Source organism: Salminus brasiliensis, chromosome 13, assembly GCF_030463535.1.
Source record: "Salminus brasiliensis chromosome 13, fSalBra1.hap2, whole genome shotgun sequence".
Classification (NCBI taxonomy): domain Eukaryota; kingdom Metazoa; phylum Chordata; class Actinopteri; order Characiformes; family Bryconidae; genus Salminus; species Salminus brasiliensis.
In genome coordinates this window covers 32,749,988-32,769,221 of record NC_132890.1, presented here as the reverse complement: position 1 = coordinate 32,769,221, position 19,234 = coordinate 32,749,988, and the positions used below count along the sequence as shown (strand labels likewise).

At 38.9% G+C, this 19,234-nt stretch overlaps 3 protein-coding genes across 6 annotated transcripts; all 3 read right to left on the bottom strand.

Annotated features, from left to right (window-relative positions):
* Positions 1–442: 442 nt before the first annotated feature.
* Positions 443–4,270, bottom strand: LOC140574716 (extracellular calcium-sensing receptor-like). Of its 2 annotated transcripts, none has more exons than XM_072694639.1 (6): positions 4,035–4,270; positions 3,500–3,800; positions 2,602–3,387; positions 2,154–2,378; positions 1,859–1,982; positions 443–1,356 (listed from the first exon to the last, which is right to left on the bottom strand). In XM_072694639.1, exons 1-6 carry the CDS (start codon positions 4,268–4,270, stop codon positions 443–445), a joined length of 2,586 nt encoding a protein of 861 aa, XP_072550740.1. The 2 variants fall into 2 exon arrangements, with proteins under 2 accessions (XP_072550740.1, XP_072550741.1); XM_072694640.1 differs by having other exon boundaries at positions 4,023–4,159.
* Positions 4,271–6,758: 2,488 nt separating this feature from the next.
* Positions 6,759–10,858, bottom strand: LOC140575069 (extracellular calcium-sensing receptor-like). Of its 2 annotated transcripts, none has more exons than XM_072695204.1 (6): positions 10,623–10,858; positions 10,144–10,444; positions 9,251–10,036; positions 8,857–9,081; positions 8,610–8,733; positions 6,759–7,672 (listed from the first exon to the last, which is right to left on the bottom strand). In XM_072695204.1, exons 1-6 carry the CDS (start codon positions 10,856–10,858, stop codon positions 6,759–6,761), a joined length of 2,586 nt encoding a protein of 861 aa, XP_072551305.1. The 2 variants fall into 2 exon arrangements, with proteins under 2 accessions (XP_072551305.1, XP_072551306.1); XM_072695205.1 differs by having other exon boundaries at positions 10,611–10,741.
* Positions 10,859–14,691: 3,833 nt separating this feature from the next.
* On the bottom strand, positions 14,692–18,788 carry LOC140574774 (extracellular calcium-sensing receptor-like). 2 transcript variants are annotated; one of them, XM_072694737.1, is made up of 6 exons: positions 18,553–18,788; positions 18,074–18,374; positions 16,809–17,594; positions 16,309–16,533; positions 16,022–16,145; positions 14,692–15,605 (listed from the first exon to the last, which is right to left on the bottom strand). In XM_072694737.1, exons 1-6 carry the CDS (start codon positions 18,786–18,788, stop codon positions 14,692–14,694), a joined length of 2,586 nt encoding a protein of 861 aa, XP_072550838.1. The 2 variants fall into 2 exon arrangements, with proteins under 2 accessions (XP_072550838.1, XP_072550839.1); XM_072694738.1 differs by having other exon boundaries at positions 18,541–18,677.
* Between the last annotated feature and the right edge of the window lie 446 nt (positions 18,789–19,234).

The following is a 19,234-nucleotide window of genomic DNA, read 5'->3' as shown; positions in this document are numbered from 1 at the left end:
CACAGTCTGTTTATTTAGAGATTTCCCAAAAACTTCAGCAGAACAGACAGATAGATCAAGCAAACATGTAAACATATTTTTTATAGTTCGACTATAGTCCAAAAATCAAATCACTACAATTTTGTAAACAAATTAAATAACATAAAAGAGACCAGAAAGAAGGACACATCATGGATATGTGATGCTATGAAACTACACTTCACAAAATATGACACAAAATTCTACAATATAGGACAATCAGAAATTTTACAAAATACCTTTTACTAGTACTGCAGTGAATATGATATGATTAATCAAGAGTAAATGCAACTTGAGAAGTACAAACATAAAATACAGCTGTGTATTTATAAGGTTAATGTACCATATATTTCAAACCCTCATTATAACTCAGCCTACTTTAGATGAGGTGAATGGCCTTTATGTTGCTATTGCTTTAATGGTTTCAAATAGCCTTAGATGGTACTTTAACCATAAGATGTTTCTTGGTATTCTGTTCTGGCCGAAAAACAATTATAAAACACTTTGGAGCAAAAATGCAAATAATCAAGCCAAAACTTGATGCCAGAATAGCAAATATCTCTACAGCTACAGTGAACTTTCCAGGAGAGCTGACATAAGCTGGGATGAAGGTGATCCAGACAGCACAGAATATGAGCATGCTGAATGTGATGAATTTGGCTTCATTGAAGTTATCAGGAAGCTTCCGAGCCAGAAAAGCTAAAACAAAACACAAAAAGGCTAAAAACCCTATGTAACCAAGAACAGCCCAAAATCCTATTGCAGAACCTAACCCACATTCTAAGATTATCCTTTCTTTGTAGTGCTTTACATTTTTAAAGGGTAATGGAGGAGATATTTTTAACCAAAGCACACAGATGAGGACCTGTATGAGAGTGAAAGCAAGAACACTGAGTCTCTGCTGTGGAGGCCCAAACCATTTCATGACATTACTGCCTGGAAGTGTCGCCCTGAAGGCCATTAACACCACTATTGTTTTCCCCAGAACACAGGAGATGCAGAGGACGAAGGTGATCCCAAACGCTGTGTGGCGCAGCATACAGGACCACTCTGAGGGTCGACCAATGAAAGTAAGTGAACAGAGGAAACACAGAGTCAGTGAGAAGAGCAGCAGAAAGCTCAGCTCAGAGTTGTTAGCTCGGACGATGGGAGAAGTTCTGTGTTTGTAAAAGACTGCAGCCACGCATACAGCCATGAAGGCCCCAGCAACAGAGAACACTGTGAGGATGATGCTCAGAGTGTCATCCCAGGACAGGAACTCCACAGGCTTGGGGAGGCAGCTGTCTCGCTTGGTGTTGGGCCAGAATTCAGGGGGACAGTGCAAACAGTCCAAAGAGTCTAAAAAGTCAGAAAAGCAATGTCCCGTGAAAAAAATGCTGTGAGCCCAGAGCATAAAATGGTTTCCAATATTTAAATTTGTTCTATTGGCATTGATAACTTTAGAATAATAAAAATAATTATTAAATTTTTGAAGGATATGCTGCATTACATTTACATTTATGGCATTTAGCAGACGCTCTTATCCAGAGCGACTTACAAGGTTACTCGTATTACAGAGGTGGGTCAGTGTAGTGTTAGGAGTCTTGCCCAAGGACTCTTATTGGTGTAGCGCAGCACAGTCACCCAGCCCGGGAATCGAACCCCAGTCTCCCACGTAGTGTGGTAGCTCAGTGGCAGGTAGTGGTGTTATCTGTTGCGCCACACCAACCACCGACTTATATGCTTCTACTCTACATCAAATTAAACAACTGACAACTGCAAATTAAACACTGACAAAAATAGAACTATGTGAACAATGAGCGTGGTAAAATCTTCTGAATTATTTATTTTAATACAAAACCTGTCTTGTTACTGATTTCTCCTTCTGCACAAGGTATGCAGTCATAGCAGCAGATGGGCTTTCCTTTCTGCATTGCTTTCCTTGTCCCAGGAGGGCAGCTTTCACTACACACAGACACAGGCACCTATAGGAAAACCATTTGATAATATTTAAATTAATTTAATTGATGATTAAATTGGCAATATGATCAAGGTTTTGATATTGCAGAAAACACTACACCATCCAGTGCTGTGTTCATCTAGGGTTGGAACTTTGCAGAACTCCTGTCTAGTTTTCTAAGATTATTTTACTGTACCTCTGTCTGTCCCCCGACCCAGTTGATTGGTCTGCTCATGCTGAATTCCTGGCCTCTTGATTTGGACGAATCATAGTGGCCCACCGTCACAAAATCCAAACTACCATCGCTCTTAACTTGCCAGTTTAAGAGGTCATAAACAGCCACAGGATCTCCATTGGAGTCAAATGTGACCCGATAACCATTCTTTGTTGTGAAGTTCACTTTCTTGAGTGCGTTAAAAATCTGCAACGGAAAATATAGTTTTATAAACAGTTAGAGAACTGTGTCTTCTTTAGAAAGACAGTGCAACTCACATCCCACAAAACGTTTCATCATAGTAAAATGATGTACATATGATAATTCTCATAACTAACAACTTGCCATTTGTTCTTATTTCAGCGCCTAGAAATGCATAAAATATTTTTTATTCATGAATTAAACTTGTTTCGAATTAAATGTTTAATACCTGCCATGGGGAGAATTTCTTGGTCTTGTCGCATTGTGTATCATTACAAATAATACCGTGGATGGCATGCGCTATAGCATACGTGGCTTTGTACACCATGTTAGTGATGCGCAACTGCGACGTATCTGTATACTGATTTTGTAGCGCGCGGATGTCCTCGCTGCCATTACATTCCCGCGCGCTCTTAGAGAATCCACTCTTCCCTCTTAGGCTACAACTAAACGAGCGCTCCCAAAACTCTGTTAAGAGGGGTGATTCCAGAGCTTGGGCTGGAGTTAGGTCTAGAAGAAACTCACGAAGACCTGGAATCACTGACCGAGGGATTCCAAAACCCACTGCCCCAGCGCACATGTTAAACTTTAAAAAATCTGTATCGGTGATCCAAGTTTCACTGCCTATCCACTGAAGGGGAGGAGGCGGTTTTCTTGCCAGTTCCTCCAGCAGGAATTTCATATCACCTGAGGCAACAAACGCTACCACTACCCGAGCCGTAGCTCTGCGGATGACATTAGCCACTCTCTCCAGTTTGCTGCGCGGTTGTGTCCTGTAGTAGGCCTCCGAGTACTCCACGCAGATCCCCTCCTCTTGCGCAGCCTTTAGAAACGAAGCCATTCCATTATTCCCATAGTCTGAGTCACTGCGCACTGCCCCAATCCACGTCCAGCCAAAGTGCTTGACCATTCTTGCTAGGGCGGCTGCTTGGTGATGGTCACTAGGAACGGTCCTGAAGAAGGCAGGATACTGACGCTTATCACTGAGACATGCGCAGGTTGCGAAGGGGCTCACCTGCAATTCAGTCAGTAAAGACAAGGGTACCTCAAAATGCACATTTTAATAGCCTTAGTATTCGAGTCTTCTCAATCTATTTTCATGACGTGCTGAAGAATACAACATTCACCTGTGGGATTCGAAAGAGACCCAACATTCTGGCCATACTAATTGAGGGGGTGGAAGAAGACTCCCCTACTAGAGCTGGGACAGCTGCAGCTGCGGACTGTAAACATGACTCAGAGTCATTGAAATCTGTCTCTATGCCATTAGCAAACTGAAATGCAACTTTGATGGCCATCGGCACAGCAGTGCAGGAATCGTGTATCTGGTAGCCTAATGTGATTCCTGGCAGGAGATCTGTTCTGTTGTTGATTTCCTGGATGGTGAACTCCATGGCACGGGCGAAGCGCATTTCTCTGAAGTCCATGCTGTTTAGAGAAAGTATCAGAGAGCGAAAGATACATTTTAAAATATGCATGTTATTAAACACACTTAATAAAAAGATCTTAAAGGAAATTGACATAATATTTCACTTGACATTTTCAGATACATTAGCACAATAAGTAATTAATCAAAAAATAAATGCTTAATCTAAATTAATCATAAATATAATTTTATATATAACGCCGTTTCTGGTGCCCTCTCCAGACACACAGACAGACCTCCCAGAACACTGTGGCTGTGGTGGCAGACTGGTGTAAGTGATCTGCTCTGATCTCGTGTAGTAATGAATAGAGAAAATCCCTCCAATCACAAAATCTCCATTCATAGAAAGACCAGGCAACTGAGGCTCAGCCCACAGCTTGCAGCTGACTGTATTATCTTTACATGCTGCTGGATTAAGTCCAGTCAACCACAGCATTGACACAAATGACATCACACTTGAAGAGAGCTGCATTCTAGGTGACTTCCAGACTTCCAGAAACGGTTGTGGCATCACCTTTCTTTAAATAGCCACCGCATAGCACCTTGTATGTAAGTAGGTGTGAACTGGACACAAGAGGCGTGGCTGCATGTGTAACGTAAATGACCAACTTTTTATTGTGTATTTCTTATCTGCAGGGTTTTATTTAGCAGCAATTTAAGCCGTTTATCCTATTTTGCAGTTTAAGAAAACAATTACATGGAAATTATTTTCTAACGTCAACACAAACATTTATTAGTAAGAATACTATTAGTAAGAAAAACTATTCTACTTTTTCACTTAAGCAAACCATAATTTGTTGTTCAAATAGTTGTAACAACTATTTTTACTTAAAAATATAAAACAATTACTTACTAAACATTTTACCTTCCCTTTGTCTAAGTTGCACCATGGTCCTGGAGGAACGTTGTTTCGTTTCACTGTGTACTCTGTATGTAGTTGAAATGACAATAAAACCCACTTGACTTGACTTGACTTGACTTGTCTTTTTCAATTCATGAGACTCATAAACAGTTCCATTGTTCTTCAATTTCTGATTAAGTTGCTATTGCTTGAAATGTACTGAACTATACTTAACATTTTATTAATTTTCAGTAATCGTGTATGGTTTTGCTCCCTCGATAGCAAGCATCTGCTCTCATATGGTCAACACCTCCCAGACATTTGATCACTGCTGGTCCACCGTCAGACCACATAGGTTACTGTCCTGCTAGAATGACTTCAATAGTTTTTAATCTTGGTACCTTAATAAAGTATTGTTAAGTTGATGGCAGATGTTAAGTTTCATAAAGGTTCGTAACCCTAAATACTTCGTAACCTCGGAATTAAACATTCTCAAAAACGTCCTTAAAACATTCTTAAAATTCTGAGCGTTTCTGAAACTGTACGGATTTGATGCAATACTTAAATTCGTTCATAGTTTAAGTGTATTCTAACCAATGTGTAGCTCACTAGATGCTTAGCTTGAAGTTCATGTAGAGTTTGATCCCCAAAACAAAAAAGGCCGCTGCTGATCATTTAAAAACTCACTGGCGAGCTGGTTCTGTGCAGGGCAACAGCACATTTATATTTAAAACAAACAAACATATATATATATATATATATATATATATATATATATATATCTTTGACATAATAAACCAAATAAATCGACATGTGTTTTTTTGTTATATTAGAGAATATTTTAGTCTAATAATACAACGCACAAAAAAGTATACGAATTAATACCGCGAAAGGCCACTGCGGCCATTTTGTTCGTATGCCTTTTTTTGAACGGCTCTCCAAGCCATATATTTTACTGTCATTCCAGCGCATTGGTATTTACCTTGACAAATCTGCTACTGCATACGTTAGAAAACAGCCCAACAGCCCATTTTTTATTGACCAAATACAGCGATAGAAATAAAGACAACAAAATAAGACAACAGCATAATATACAACAAACAGGGTCGTTTGTAACTCTTCCTCTTGTTCCAAGTGGACCAGGTGAACACCTTGCTACAAGGTGCTACCTTGTTTAAAATTAACCACAGTGGGTACCCATTGCCAGTTCTGAGTTACCATGTATGTTATCACATTTGCCATTCCAAGTAGACAAAGCACTAGAAGGTTTTACAATATATCTATATTTCTCAAATTTTCATTTGATCTATTTTCATTTTTGAAGGTTTTGCCTTGTCTTATAAATCCCATAAAGTTGAAATTTTGGAGATATGAGGCTTTTGCATAACAGTGTTTACATAGACACAGAATTAAATAAATTATACAGTGGTGTTCACATAATTGCCCTGGAAAGTGAGGAATCATAGGTGGATCTAATTTATAAAAAGCCAAACAAGGACAAGTAAGGGATGAACTATGGGTAATACCACACTGATCATTAAAAATTGCATGTTTCTACTAAAACTATCTGAAAGCATATTTGAAATAAACTATAGAAATGATGGGTTTATATAAGTAACAGATTAAAATAGGACCTTTCTGAATCCCCTGAAGGGTTCTGTTTAATTATCTGGTAGGTTGGTAAAAAGAAGACAGATCTTATTTTTTGTTATGCTGGTGTTGTTGAAAAAATTAACCTTAAATAAAATAAAATTAATGCTTGTAGACTAGTTGGGTCGATTCTTTAAGGCACATGAAGGGAGTTGGATGTAACTACAGTTTATCTATTTACTGGTTTCCTAGAAACTTCAAAGGAACAAAGAGGTACAGGAAATCACAAACACATGCAGAGATAGTTTTTGTTAGTTCAACAATACCTCATAGTATAGAACCAATGCAATATATGAAACAAATAATATTAAGCAGAACAATAATAATTCAAATGCAAACATAAAAAGATGATTTCAACGATGTATCTATATAGTCTATAGAACTATATATTATTGTATTCATCATGATAAGGCATATTTAACATAAGATGAAAAGCCTTCATGTTTCTTTTGCTACTTCCTTTAGGGTTTCAAAGTGCTTTAGATGGTACTTTGCCCATAAGATGTTTCTTGGTATTCTGTTCTGGCCGAAAAACAATAATGAAACACTTTGGGGCAAAAATGCAAATAATCAAACCAAAACTTGAGGCCAAAATAGCAAATATCTCTACAGCTACAGTGAACTTTCCAGGAGAGCTGACATAAGCTGGGATAAAGGTTATCCAGACAGCACAGAATATGAGCATGCTGAATGTGATGAATTTGGCTTCATTGAAGTTATCAGGAAGCTTCCGAGCCAGAAAAGCTAAAACAAAACACAAAAAGGCTAAAAATCCTATATATCCCAAAACAGCCCAGAAACCTATTGCTGAACCCAACCCACATTCCAAGATGATTCTTTCCTTGTAGTGTTTAAAATTTTTGAAGGGAAAAGGAGGGGATATTTTGAGCCAAAGGATGCAGATAAGTATCTGTATGAGAGTGAATGCAAGAACACTGAGTCTCTGCTGTGGAGGCCCAAACCATTTCATGACATTACTGCCTGGAAGTGTTGCCCTGAAGGCCATTAACACCACTATTGTTTTCCCCAGAACACAGGAGATGCAGAGGACGAAAGTGATCCCAAAAGCTGTGTGGCGCAGCATACAGGACCACTCTGAGGGTCGACCAATGAAAGTAAGTGAACAGAGGAAACACAGAGTCAGTGAGAAGAGCAGCAGAAAGCTCAGCTCAGAGTTGTTAGCTCGAACAATAGGAGAACTTCTGTTTTTGTAGAAGACAGCCGCCACAGACACAGCCATGAAAGCCCCAGCGACAGAGAATGCTGTCAGGATGATGCTCAGAGTGTCATCCCAGGACAAGAACTCCACAGGCTTGGGCAGGCAGCTGTCTTGATTGCTGTTGGGCCAGAACTCAGGAGGACAACGCTCACAATCCAAAGAGTCTAAAAAGTCAGCAAAGCAAAGTCAGCATCTAGGTTGATCTCAAAATTGTGACTATACATTACAGTATCATTAACCAATCAAGAAAATAAACTGTAGATTCTTTATGGTTCAGAACCCTATAGGAACAGACAAAAGTTCTCACAATAAATAACTTATTGCAATGCTGTACTAACAATACCTATTGGGATATACAGAAATTGTCAATATTATTGATGTAAAAAATAAATTAATAAAAATAATCTCTCCATCTGTTGCTGATGTGGCACTTATTCTTAACACTGTACCACCCACATTATTCTGCAAAGTCTATGTAGCTAGCTAACATCTTTGACTTGTATGAAATGAAGTAACATTAATGTCAGCACTGGATTATTGTGGAAAGATATAATACTGTATTTTACTAAAAAGTGTCAGTAACTGTGTGAAGTGAAATTAAACAATTTTGGTGAAAATAGGTCATAATTCTAATAATTATCATAATTATATAATGGTTAACTAGCCACACATCTATGCAGCATCCAACAAAAGTTACAGGCATAATCAACTAGCATTAATGTTTAGTTATTTATATTTATATGAAGTCTCAGTAAAGTGTCAATCATTGTAGTGAAAAACGTAGAGTGTTGCTTTAATTTGGTTCCTTCCCAATGCTCTTGGCTACAGCCTTGCTTCATTGCAACCTAGTAAGGAAATCAATATACTAGACTAAGTTTCACCAGCAGAAGTATTGACTTCCAAATACAACCCCCACCATCCACCATGTATACAATCGTATACATACAAGTTTTTTTTTTGTTTGTTCTATTATTTTTTTTTATCTGCGTGGAAAGGTCTATTGTGGCCACAGAGTGAACACTGACCAGTATAGATTGAGATCCAAATGAAAAATGAGTGTGGTGAAATCTTAATTCAGAATTATGTATTGTGAGACAGAACCTGTCTTGTTACTTATTTCTCCTTCTGCGCAAGGTATGCAGTCATAGCAGCATACTGGTTTTCCTTTCTGCACTGCTTTCCTTGTCCCAGGAGGACAGCTCTCACTGCAAACAGACAATGGCACCTAAAAGAAAAAACATAATTAGATGTTTGCTATCAGAAAACAATACATGGTCTAATGCTGTGGTCATTTTGGTTTGGAGTTTTGTCAACTCCTGCCATGAATTCAAAGATTATTGTACTGTACCGCTGTCTGCCCTCCCACCCAGTTGATAGGTCTGCTAATGCTGAACTCCTGGCCTCTTGGTTTGGACGAGTCATAGTGGCCCACTGTCACAAAATTCAAACTGCCATCTCTCTTGACTTGCCAGTTTAAGAGCTCATATACAGCCACAGGATCTCCATTGGAATCAAACGTGACTCGATAACCATTCTTTGTTGTGAAGTTCACTTTCTTAAGTTGGTTGAGTATCTAAAGCGGCACAAATAGTTTCATAAAGTCGTGGATCTGTGCGCCCTCTCTAGAAAGACTCACAGTCCACAGAAGTGCTTTATATTAAAACAAAATAATATAGATATATTCATATGCACAACTATCAATTGAACATGTAATCTGGGGAAACTGGTAAGCAGTTTTGTACCTGCCATGAGGCGAATTTAGTGGTCTTGTCGCATTGTGTCTCATTACAAATAATACCGTGGATGGCATGCGCTATAGCATACGTGGCTTTGTACACCATGTTAGTGATGCGCAGCTGCGACGTGTCTGTATACGGGTTCTGCAGCGCGCGGACGTCCTCACTGCCATCACATTCCCGCGCGCCCTCAGAGAAACCGATATGCCCTTTTAGGCTACAGCTGAACGAGCGCTGCCAAAACTCCGTTAGGAGGGGTGATTTCAGTGCTTGGTCTAGAGTTAGGTCTAGAAGAAACTCACGAAGACCTGGAATCACTGACTGGGGGATTCCAAAACCCACTGCCCCAGCGCACATGTTGAATTTCAAAAATTCTGGATCCGTGATCCATGTTTCACTGCCTATCCACTGAAGGGGAGGCGGCGGTTCTCTTGCAAGTTCCTCTAGCAGAAACCTCATGTCTCCCGAAGCAAGAAACGCTACTACTACCCGAGCTGTGGATCTGCGGATGACATTAGCCACTCTCTCCAGTTTGCTGCGCGGTTGTGTCCTGTAGTAGGCCTCCGAGTACTCCACGCAGATCCCCTCCTCTTGCGCAGCCTTTAGAAACGACGCCATTCCATTATTCCCATAGTCTGAGTCACTGCGCACTGCCCCAATCCATGTCCAGCCAAAGTATTTCACCATTCTTGCTAGGGCAGCCGCTTGGTGGTGGTCACTAGGTATAGTCCTGAAGAAGGCAGGATACTGACGCTTATCACTTAGACACGCGCAGGTTGCATAAGGACTCACCTGTAATGCAGAGTGGAAAAGGAAAAGAACCGTGAAAGGCCTACTCTGATCAGCAAATACACACAGTTATAGATACGTGATACTACGCTAGAGACTACCGTATTCACCTGTGGGATTCGAAAAAGACCAAGCATTCTGGCCATGCTGATTGAGGGGGTGGAAGGAGAGTCTCCTACTAGAGCTGGTACGGCTGCAGCTGCGGACTGTACACATGACTCAGTGTTATTGAAAACTGGTTCAATGCCATTAGCAAATTGAAATCCAAGTTTAATAGCCATCGGCACGGCAGAGCATGAGTCGTGTATCTGGTAGCCTAATGTGATTCCTGGCAGGAGATCTGTTCTGTTGTTGATCTCGTGGATGGTGAACTCCATGGCACGGGCGAAGCGCAGCTCTCTGAAGTCCATGCTGTTTGGAGACGAAACATACATTTAAAAGAAAATGTACATTTTCAATTTGTGGTACTTTTATTTAACACCACCACTACGAGTAAATAACATATGATAAAATAATTAGAATTCTAATTTATGTGATATCCTAATGCCGTGTATAGTTTATGATACCCCTTCCAGACACACAGACAGACCTCCCAGAACACTGTGGTTGTGGTGGCAGGCTGGTGTACGTGTTCTGCTCCGATTTCGTATAGAAATGAATAGAGAAAATTCCTCCAATCACAAAATCACCATTCATGGACAGACCAGGCAGTTGAGGTTCAGCCCATAGCCTGCAGCTAACCGGTTTCGCTCTACATGCTGCTGGGCAGAGCCCAGTTATCCAAAGCATTAATAAAAGTGGCTTTAGACTTGAATTGAGCTGCATGGCATTCCCGGTGGCTCCCAGTCCTCTCAAATGTTGGGTGCATCACAGCCCTTGAAGCAGCCACTTATAACGACCTGTATGTAAGTATGTAAGTGTGGGTGTGAACTGGACACAGAAGGCGTGACTGCATATTCATAACTTTTTTAATGATGTCTTTTCGGTTTACAGTGGCAAACGCTTGACCGATGTATGGACATTCCCACTAACTTAAACTTTTAAACACCAGCTTTTTCGACAGAAATTATGGTTCAGGGTAATTAACGCCAATTAAAACATGACATTATATATGTAAATTAAATTGTCGAATGTCAAAAACCTAGTACTAAGTAAATAGTCTACTATTTTAGGTAAATAACTCGTCTGTAGTATTTTAACATTGACGTTATTATACGTCAGTTAACTCGTTTTTAGTGAAAATGTAATTAGGACATAACCAATCTTACATGTGTGAGATACATTTTATACGTAGTAATTCCAATTCATATAATGTAACTATCGTAATGATTCCGGTTTTTCTTAATAAAGTTTATAAAAACGATATGTAGTTTAGCATTTAGCAAACCGGATGCAATATAATACCAGCCAATTATAACACAGGCTTTCATTGGTCTAATAGATTGCAAGGTTTAAACAGCGAGTTAGAACACAAGACAGGGCCGCACGTGGAGGGCTGCAAGACTGTATTCATTGGTAGTGTTCACAGTGACATGCTAAAGGTTGACCACCGCTGGTCAGTAAAAACAATAAGTAAAAATATTTGAATATTGTAGTAAACACCTAGTGTCACTCTAAAGGAAAATTAAATTCAGAATAATATGTTTAGAATTATATGTATTTTTGTAGTGTTGCATGTTTGAATACTTTACGTTTGTTGTCCATCTACTGCTCCCTGAAACATTCTTTCCTGCTTTTCTTGATTCTGCCTGATCTGTGTGGTCTCTGTAAATATACTGTCAGTAGTAGTTTATGTATCTACATGGCTACCAGATCAGGCAGGGTGTTAGGAGAGAGCGTATCAGTAAAGTATTTGGATGCATCATTGTGTTTTTCCACGATATTTAAGATGCTAATAGACCCGTTATTATATTATATTGTATATATATAATATATATTTTATATATATTTATAAATTATATAATATATCAACATAAAAATAAGAACAATGATATAATACAGTACTGCATAGTTGTTTGGTATGCGCCCAGCCTATAATGTAAAATGAAATGTATGTTTGTGACAATAGCCCTACACTTAGGGCTCCTGATTATTAAACTTCTGATTATTTATTTCCATTTTAACAGATTCCGAGCTTTCAGTAAGAATTGAGAAACGCTATTCAAAATAGCAGTCGATTTTATGTTAGATGTTAATTAATTTTTGTGTGAGAGATTCGCTTACTAACCAGCAACACTTTGCCAACCATCTCGGTTCATCACTAACTGAGAGGTTTGTTTTTGGCACGTTGAGTTTTCGGGATTTTTTTTTTCTAATTTTTTGGATATATGTTTACATTTATTTATCATGGGGGAGTATTTACCCATGAGGAATATTTTATTAGTTCCTTAACGGATCTCGTTACATACAAAATATATTGTAATTAAAAAAACAAACAAACACATTTTCTAAAACGCTAGTTATATTCGTAATGTGTAATTTTAATCTCCATGTAAATACATAACGTGAGACTATATATTTTGTCTGTACTGAACACGTAGGTTGGAGTAAACTTGAAAGCAAATGTAACGTCATAATTTGTTACACAAAAACATAAAAGAATATTGCGATACTGCATTAAACGCCTTATGTCGCTCTAAAGAAATGTAAGGATGTTTTAGTAAAATATTCGGATGCAGCCGGACTTCAGCATCCTGTTCCTGGATTCTTACCCACTGCATCACTAAGCTCTAAAATACACCGTATTTCTCTAAAAACACTTCAAAAGGTCTTCTCAGATTAGGCGCGCAGATTTTTAATATTGGGGTTTTATGAAGTCAACAACAGGTACAATTTTATACATACAGTGGACAATATACACACAGCACACCAAAAATGTAATGAAAGTTGTACCTTGACAATGTAATTTTGTTAGCTATCAGCAAGTCTATACTTTTATTTAAATATGTAGGGCCAAATTGTAAGCACAGTCCATATAATTTAGATATGGTTAAGGTCAGGAGAATGTCATTCCAAGAGCTTAAAGCTGTCCTGCTTTTTCCATTCTACAATTATCTTTGGTGTGTGTTTGGGGTCACTGTCCCCAGTCACTTTCACCAACTCCTCCTGGAAGATCCCCAGAACATCCCAGTTCAACTGGCAGATATAATCTTTCCATCTTGTCATAGGTCTCCTACCAGTTGGTCATGCCTTAAAAAGCCTTTTTCCCACTTGAAATATGCTGGAATCTCTCTTGGAGATTTTTCTTTAACTAGCATTTTTTTGTATGACGAGGAATCATTCTCATGCAATCCCACAACATTAAAAGGAGAAGCTTCCAATCTCTGTAATTGTAAGCTCCTCTTTAAATTGTCTTATGTAGCAAACATACTAGAATCGCCATTAAATAATTAAATCATTCTCTTAGCACTTTCTATGTTGACCGTGCAGAATTCTGGTTTTATAGAAAATCACAGCACAGCTCGCATTGTTTTTAAATATATTTACTGCACAAAATAAAGTGAAGCATTTTGCAGTAGTTTTTATTGATCTTTTGAAACAATTTGTTACAATTGACCATTCTTTGCTTTGAAAAAGGATTCATGATATTGGTTTTGATCAAAGTGTCCTTTAAAGTAGCTTATCTGGATTTGAGCCAGAATTAACCCAATCCTAAAGGCCTGTTTTTTCATAACCAACAGGAATATGGGAACTTTCCTCTGTAGCCAGTTGTAATGTACATCTACATGTAGTGATAACATTTTGTACTGTTTTGTCAGTGTTGTACATTCTGCTGTTAAATCACTTAAGAACTGCTTTGATGATTTACAAGTTGAGCTTGAACCTATATTAGGTAAAAAACACATTTCTGTTATTCATCATCTAAAATATTCATTATCATAATCTGATCCATGCTTGCATGCACCATCTCTACCATACACGGTTCAAACATTAAAATGTTAGCTTTATAGAAATAAAACATGCTTACTGTGCATTGTAGAAAGATGTCTATTAAGGAAACATTTGTCATGTTTGTCATGAATTATGGAGATGTTTTGTAAAAGCACACTCAAATTTAGTACTGCCAACAATTTAAATGATTCTATGACATTGTGAGCTGTATATGCTGAAATAGGAATGCCATCTTTATCTGTGAGGTGTGATCACACTGCATTTTATTTATGTATAAGGCTAGATGCATGCTTCCACATATTACTGAACTCTGCACTGCACTGCAGGTCTAGTTTTACAATATAGTTTGGTTTACTGTTCAACTCAGAATTTGCTGCAAAACAATCTAAAGCTCACCTCACTTTTGTCGCAGAGGCATTATTTTATTTAATCTCATTTCTAACTTGTGTAGTAGTTTTATTGTAAACAAATGTATTTGTTATACTTACTCTAAAGGTTCAGTTTTTATAAATTTTTGTTGCATTAATTTTCTTCATTTTATTGTTTCACTAGGCTATATTGACAATATTTTAGAACAGTCACTGAAGGACTTAAAGAAGGGGTGAATGAAATAATGAATACATTTCATTTCTATTCAAGTAAATACAAATTCAAACAATAACATACATATGTTTCATAGATTAAAGGGTATAGGTAAACTGGAAGGTGAGAGGAGAGAATTAAAAAAGTTCAAACACAAGATTAAAAGATATTGCTATTTATGTGTCTCAAAGAGCCTTGGCGGGTACCTTGCCCATTAAGTGTTTCTTGGTATTCTTTTCTGGTCGAAAAACAATTACAAAACACTTTGGAGTAAAAATGCAAATAATCAAACCAAAACTAGATGCCAGAATGGCAAATATCTCTACAGCTACAGTGAATTTTCCAGGAGAGCTGACATAAGCTGGGATAAAAGTGATCCAGACAGCACAGAATATGAGCATGCTGAATGTGATGAATTTAGCTTCATTAAAGTTATCAGGAAGCTTCCGAGCCAGAAAAGCTAAAACAAAACACAAAAAAGCTAAAAATCCTATATAACCCAAAACAGCCCAGAAACCTATTGCTGACCCTAACCCACATTCTAAGATAATCTTTTCCTTGTAGTGCTTTAAATTTTTGAAGGGAAATGGAGGAGATATTGTTAACCAGAGAATGCAAATGAGGACCTGAATGAGAGTGAAAACTAAAACACTGAGTCTCTGCTGTGGAGGCCCAAACCATTTCATCACATTACTGCCTGGAAGTGTCGCCCTGAAGGCCATTAAAACCACTATTGTTTTCCCCAGAACACAGGAGATACAGAGGACGAAGGTAATGCCAAAAGCTGTGTGGCGTAGCATACAGGACCACTCTGATGGTCGACCAATGAAAGTAAGTGAACAGAGGAAACACAGAGTCAGTGAGAAGAGCAGCAGGAAGCTCAGCTCTGAGTTGTTGGCTCTGACGATGGGAGACGTTCTGTGTTTGTAGAAGATAGCAGCAATGCACACAGCCACAAAGGCCCCAGCAACAGAGAATGCTGTCAGGATGATGCTCAGAGTGTCATCCCAAGACAGGAACTCCACAGGCTTGGGGAGGCAGATGTCTCGCTTTTCATTTGGCCAGAACTCCAGAGGGCAGCGAACACAATTCAGAGAATCTAAGAGATTAAAAATGCAAAGTAAGTGTCATTTAATAAACAGAATCTTTTAAGCATTCCTCATATTACAGACCTTGTCATATGAGTTAAAAGAATCAAGAAAATAAACTATTAATACTTTCAGCAAAAGCACTGAGAGTTTTATTTGTGCACTGACTACAGTGATAACATGCAAATATGCGAATATGCATATTGCGAATATGACTCTCAGCGGCGAGAAAAGTTGAGCGGGCTTCAACTTTAAGCAAATTACACGTAACAGCCGTGCTGACCAATCAGGAAAAAGCAACCATGGACAACCAGCATGTCTGTTCCAATTCGCTATACGTTGGTGGTATGGTCCGAACTAGACAATATGTTCTTTGTAGACCGAGTTTCGAAAATTTAATTATTCATTAATTAATTTGATACACAACCTGTGTTGTTACTGATCTCTCCTTCTGCACATGGTATACAGTCATAGCAGCAGACTGGTTTTCCTTTTTGTACAGCTTTCCTGGTGCCTGGAGGACAGCTCTCACTGCACACTGACACTGGCACCTATAGAAGAAAACCAGTACAGTTTCATATGCAAGACTTGAGTTTGCGTCATAACTCACGTCTCGAAGGACCAAGTATGTCAGAGTAAACTGTTCTCTAATTAAATATACATTCGATAATTTAACAAGAGCAGAGTGGGTACTGCTTTTTAATAATACTGTACCTCTCTTTGTCCTCCAACCCAGCTGATAGGTCTATTGATACTAAACTCCTGGCCTCTTAGTTTTGATGAGTCGTAATGGCCAACTGTGACAAAATCTATTGTGCCATCTCCCCTAACCTGCCAGTTTATGAGCTCATAGACAGCAGCAGGATCACCATTGGAATCGAAGGTGACTCGATAACCATTCTTTGTTGTGAAGTTCACACGTTTCAGCTGATCGAGTATCTGAAATAGCGCAATAAAAAATGACAGGACTGTGTGGATTTCTGTGCATGTACAGTGTTAGCCTACAGCTCTTGTAGAATATCTTAAATACTTACAAAATACAACCTATTCCTTTATTTATCAATCGTTATTATTTGTATACAATAAACTGAATTACATAGGACTATTGATATATGATAGCTAACACTAAAATATGAGCATTTAAGTGACTTGTGTATAACAATATATAACAATAATCTAAAAAACATTAGATTTTAAATTAAACACTTTAATACCTGCCACGGGGTGAATTTGGTGGTCTTGTCGCATTGTGTATCATTACAAATGACACCATGGATGGCATGCGCTATGGCATACATGGCTTTGTACACCATGTTAGTGACGCGCAGCTGCGACGTGTCTGTGTACGGGTTCTGCAGAGCACGGATATCCTCGCTGCCACCACATTCCCGCGCGCCCTCAGTGGAGCCAGTCTGCCCTTTCAGGCTACAGCTGAACGAGCGCTCCCAAAATTCTGTAAGTAGGGATGATTTCAGAGCTTGGGCTGGAGTTAGGTCAAGAAGAAACTCACGAAAGCCTGGTATCACTGACCGAGGGATGCCAAAACCCACTGCTCCAGCGCACATGTTAAAGCGCAGAAATTCTGTTTCTATGATCCAAGTTTCACTGCCTATCCACTGAAGAGGAGGCAGTGGTTCTCTTGCCAGTTCCTCCAGCAGGAACTTCATGTCGCCTGAGGCAAGAAACGCTACTATTACCCGAGCTGTGGATCTGCGGATGACATTAACCACTCTCTCCAGTTTGCTGCGCGGTTGTGTCCTGTAGTAGGCCTCCGAGTACTCCACGCAGATCCCCTCCTCTTGCGCAGCCTTTAGAAACGTAGCCATTCCATTATTCCCATAGTCTGAATCGCTGCGCACTGCCCCAATCCACGTCCAGCCAAAGTGCTTGACCATTCTTGCTAGGGCGGCCGCTTGGTGATGGTCACTAGGAACGGTCCTGAAGAAGGCAGGATACTGACGCTTATCACTGAGACATGCGCAGGTTGCATAGTTGCTGACCTGTTATTTAGTCAATATAGAAAAGAAAAACGGACATTTACTAAAATATCCTCCCACATTACTTTGCATTAGAATTTTGTCCTGTGGTATTATTATCAAAGAATATTTTGAAGCTATTTATCTCGCTATTGCATACATTGCAAAATACATTTTTTTTTGTAATACAAAAAAAACAAAAACAAACTGTGACATCAACACAATTCTTACCAAAACTAGTGAACAGAAAGAAAGCATTGTGTTCATGTACCAGAATTCATTCATTCACAATCGATTTGCCAAAGAAATCATGTTAATGTTCCATTGTATTATTAATGAAGTACAGCAATTTGTTGGATTTGCTTGATTAGTGTTTGGTCAGATTTAGTCTTCTTCTCATGGCAGCAAAAGAACAAATATCCCAATTAATGATGAACTACTCAAATCACTTTATGTTTGGAAGACAGATAGATAGATAGATAGATAGATAGATAGATAGTCACCTGTGGAATTCCAAACAGACCCAGTATTCTGGCCATGCTAATGGAGGGAGTTGAAGCAGACTCCCCCACCAGAGCTGGTACAGCTGCAGCTGCAGATTTTGGACAAAAATCAGAGTCATTAAAGGCTGGTTCCACCCCATTAGCAAACTGAAATGCAACTTTGATGGCCATGGGTACAGCAGAGCATGAGTCGTGTATCTGGTAGCCTAATGTGATTCCTGGCAGGAGATCTGTTCTGTTGTTGATCTCATGGATGGTGAACTCCATGGCACGGGCAAATCTGAGTTCTCTGAAATCCATGCTGTTCAAAGAGAGAAACAGTAACAGACACATTAAAAAGAAAACATTCTTTTCCAATATTTTAAAAATGGGTTCTTCTGATTTACAGAGCAAGCAAGTCATTTGACAGTGATTATAACTTCCTTGCAATATAAGTGAATGCACTGCTGCATTTGCTATCCACACACACAGAGACAGACCTCCCAGAGCATTGTGGCTGCAGTGGACGCCTGGTGTAGGTGTTCTGCTCTGATCTCATATAGTAATGAATGGAGAAAATCCCTCCAATCACAAAATCTCCATTCATAGAAAGACCAGGCAACTGAGGCTCAGCCCACAGCCTGCAGCTGACCAGGTTAGCTTTACATTCTGCTGGGCAGAGCCTAGTCATCCACAGTACTGATACAAATGGCATCAGACCTAAAGTAAGCCACATAGTCTGCTCAGTGGCTCCTGGCACTCTGAGGGGCCAGGATAGCGACCTCAAAATGTTTTAAATAGATACCTTGTTATGATTCTCTGCAAACATCTGGGGGTGTAAATTGTGCGTAAGGAGGCGTGGTTATGTGCTCAGTGTCAGTTATGATAGTGATGTTTTGCTATGTGTCTCTAAAATATGACTTTATGGCAGCAAACATATAAGCATATAAACATGAAGTTAAAATGCATGAAAAGCAGTAATATTCGGATGGTCTGGAGTTCATACATTACTTGATGATTTTTTTGTTTTTACCACAGAATTTGAAAACAAACTATATCACTGTAAAACATAATTATGTTGACTTAATTTTTTAGTTTGCTTTGCTCTTTTGTTAAAGTGAATGGAGTAATGATGAAGCGAAATCTTCTCAGTATTATTATTATTAATTACATTAAACCATC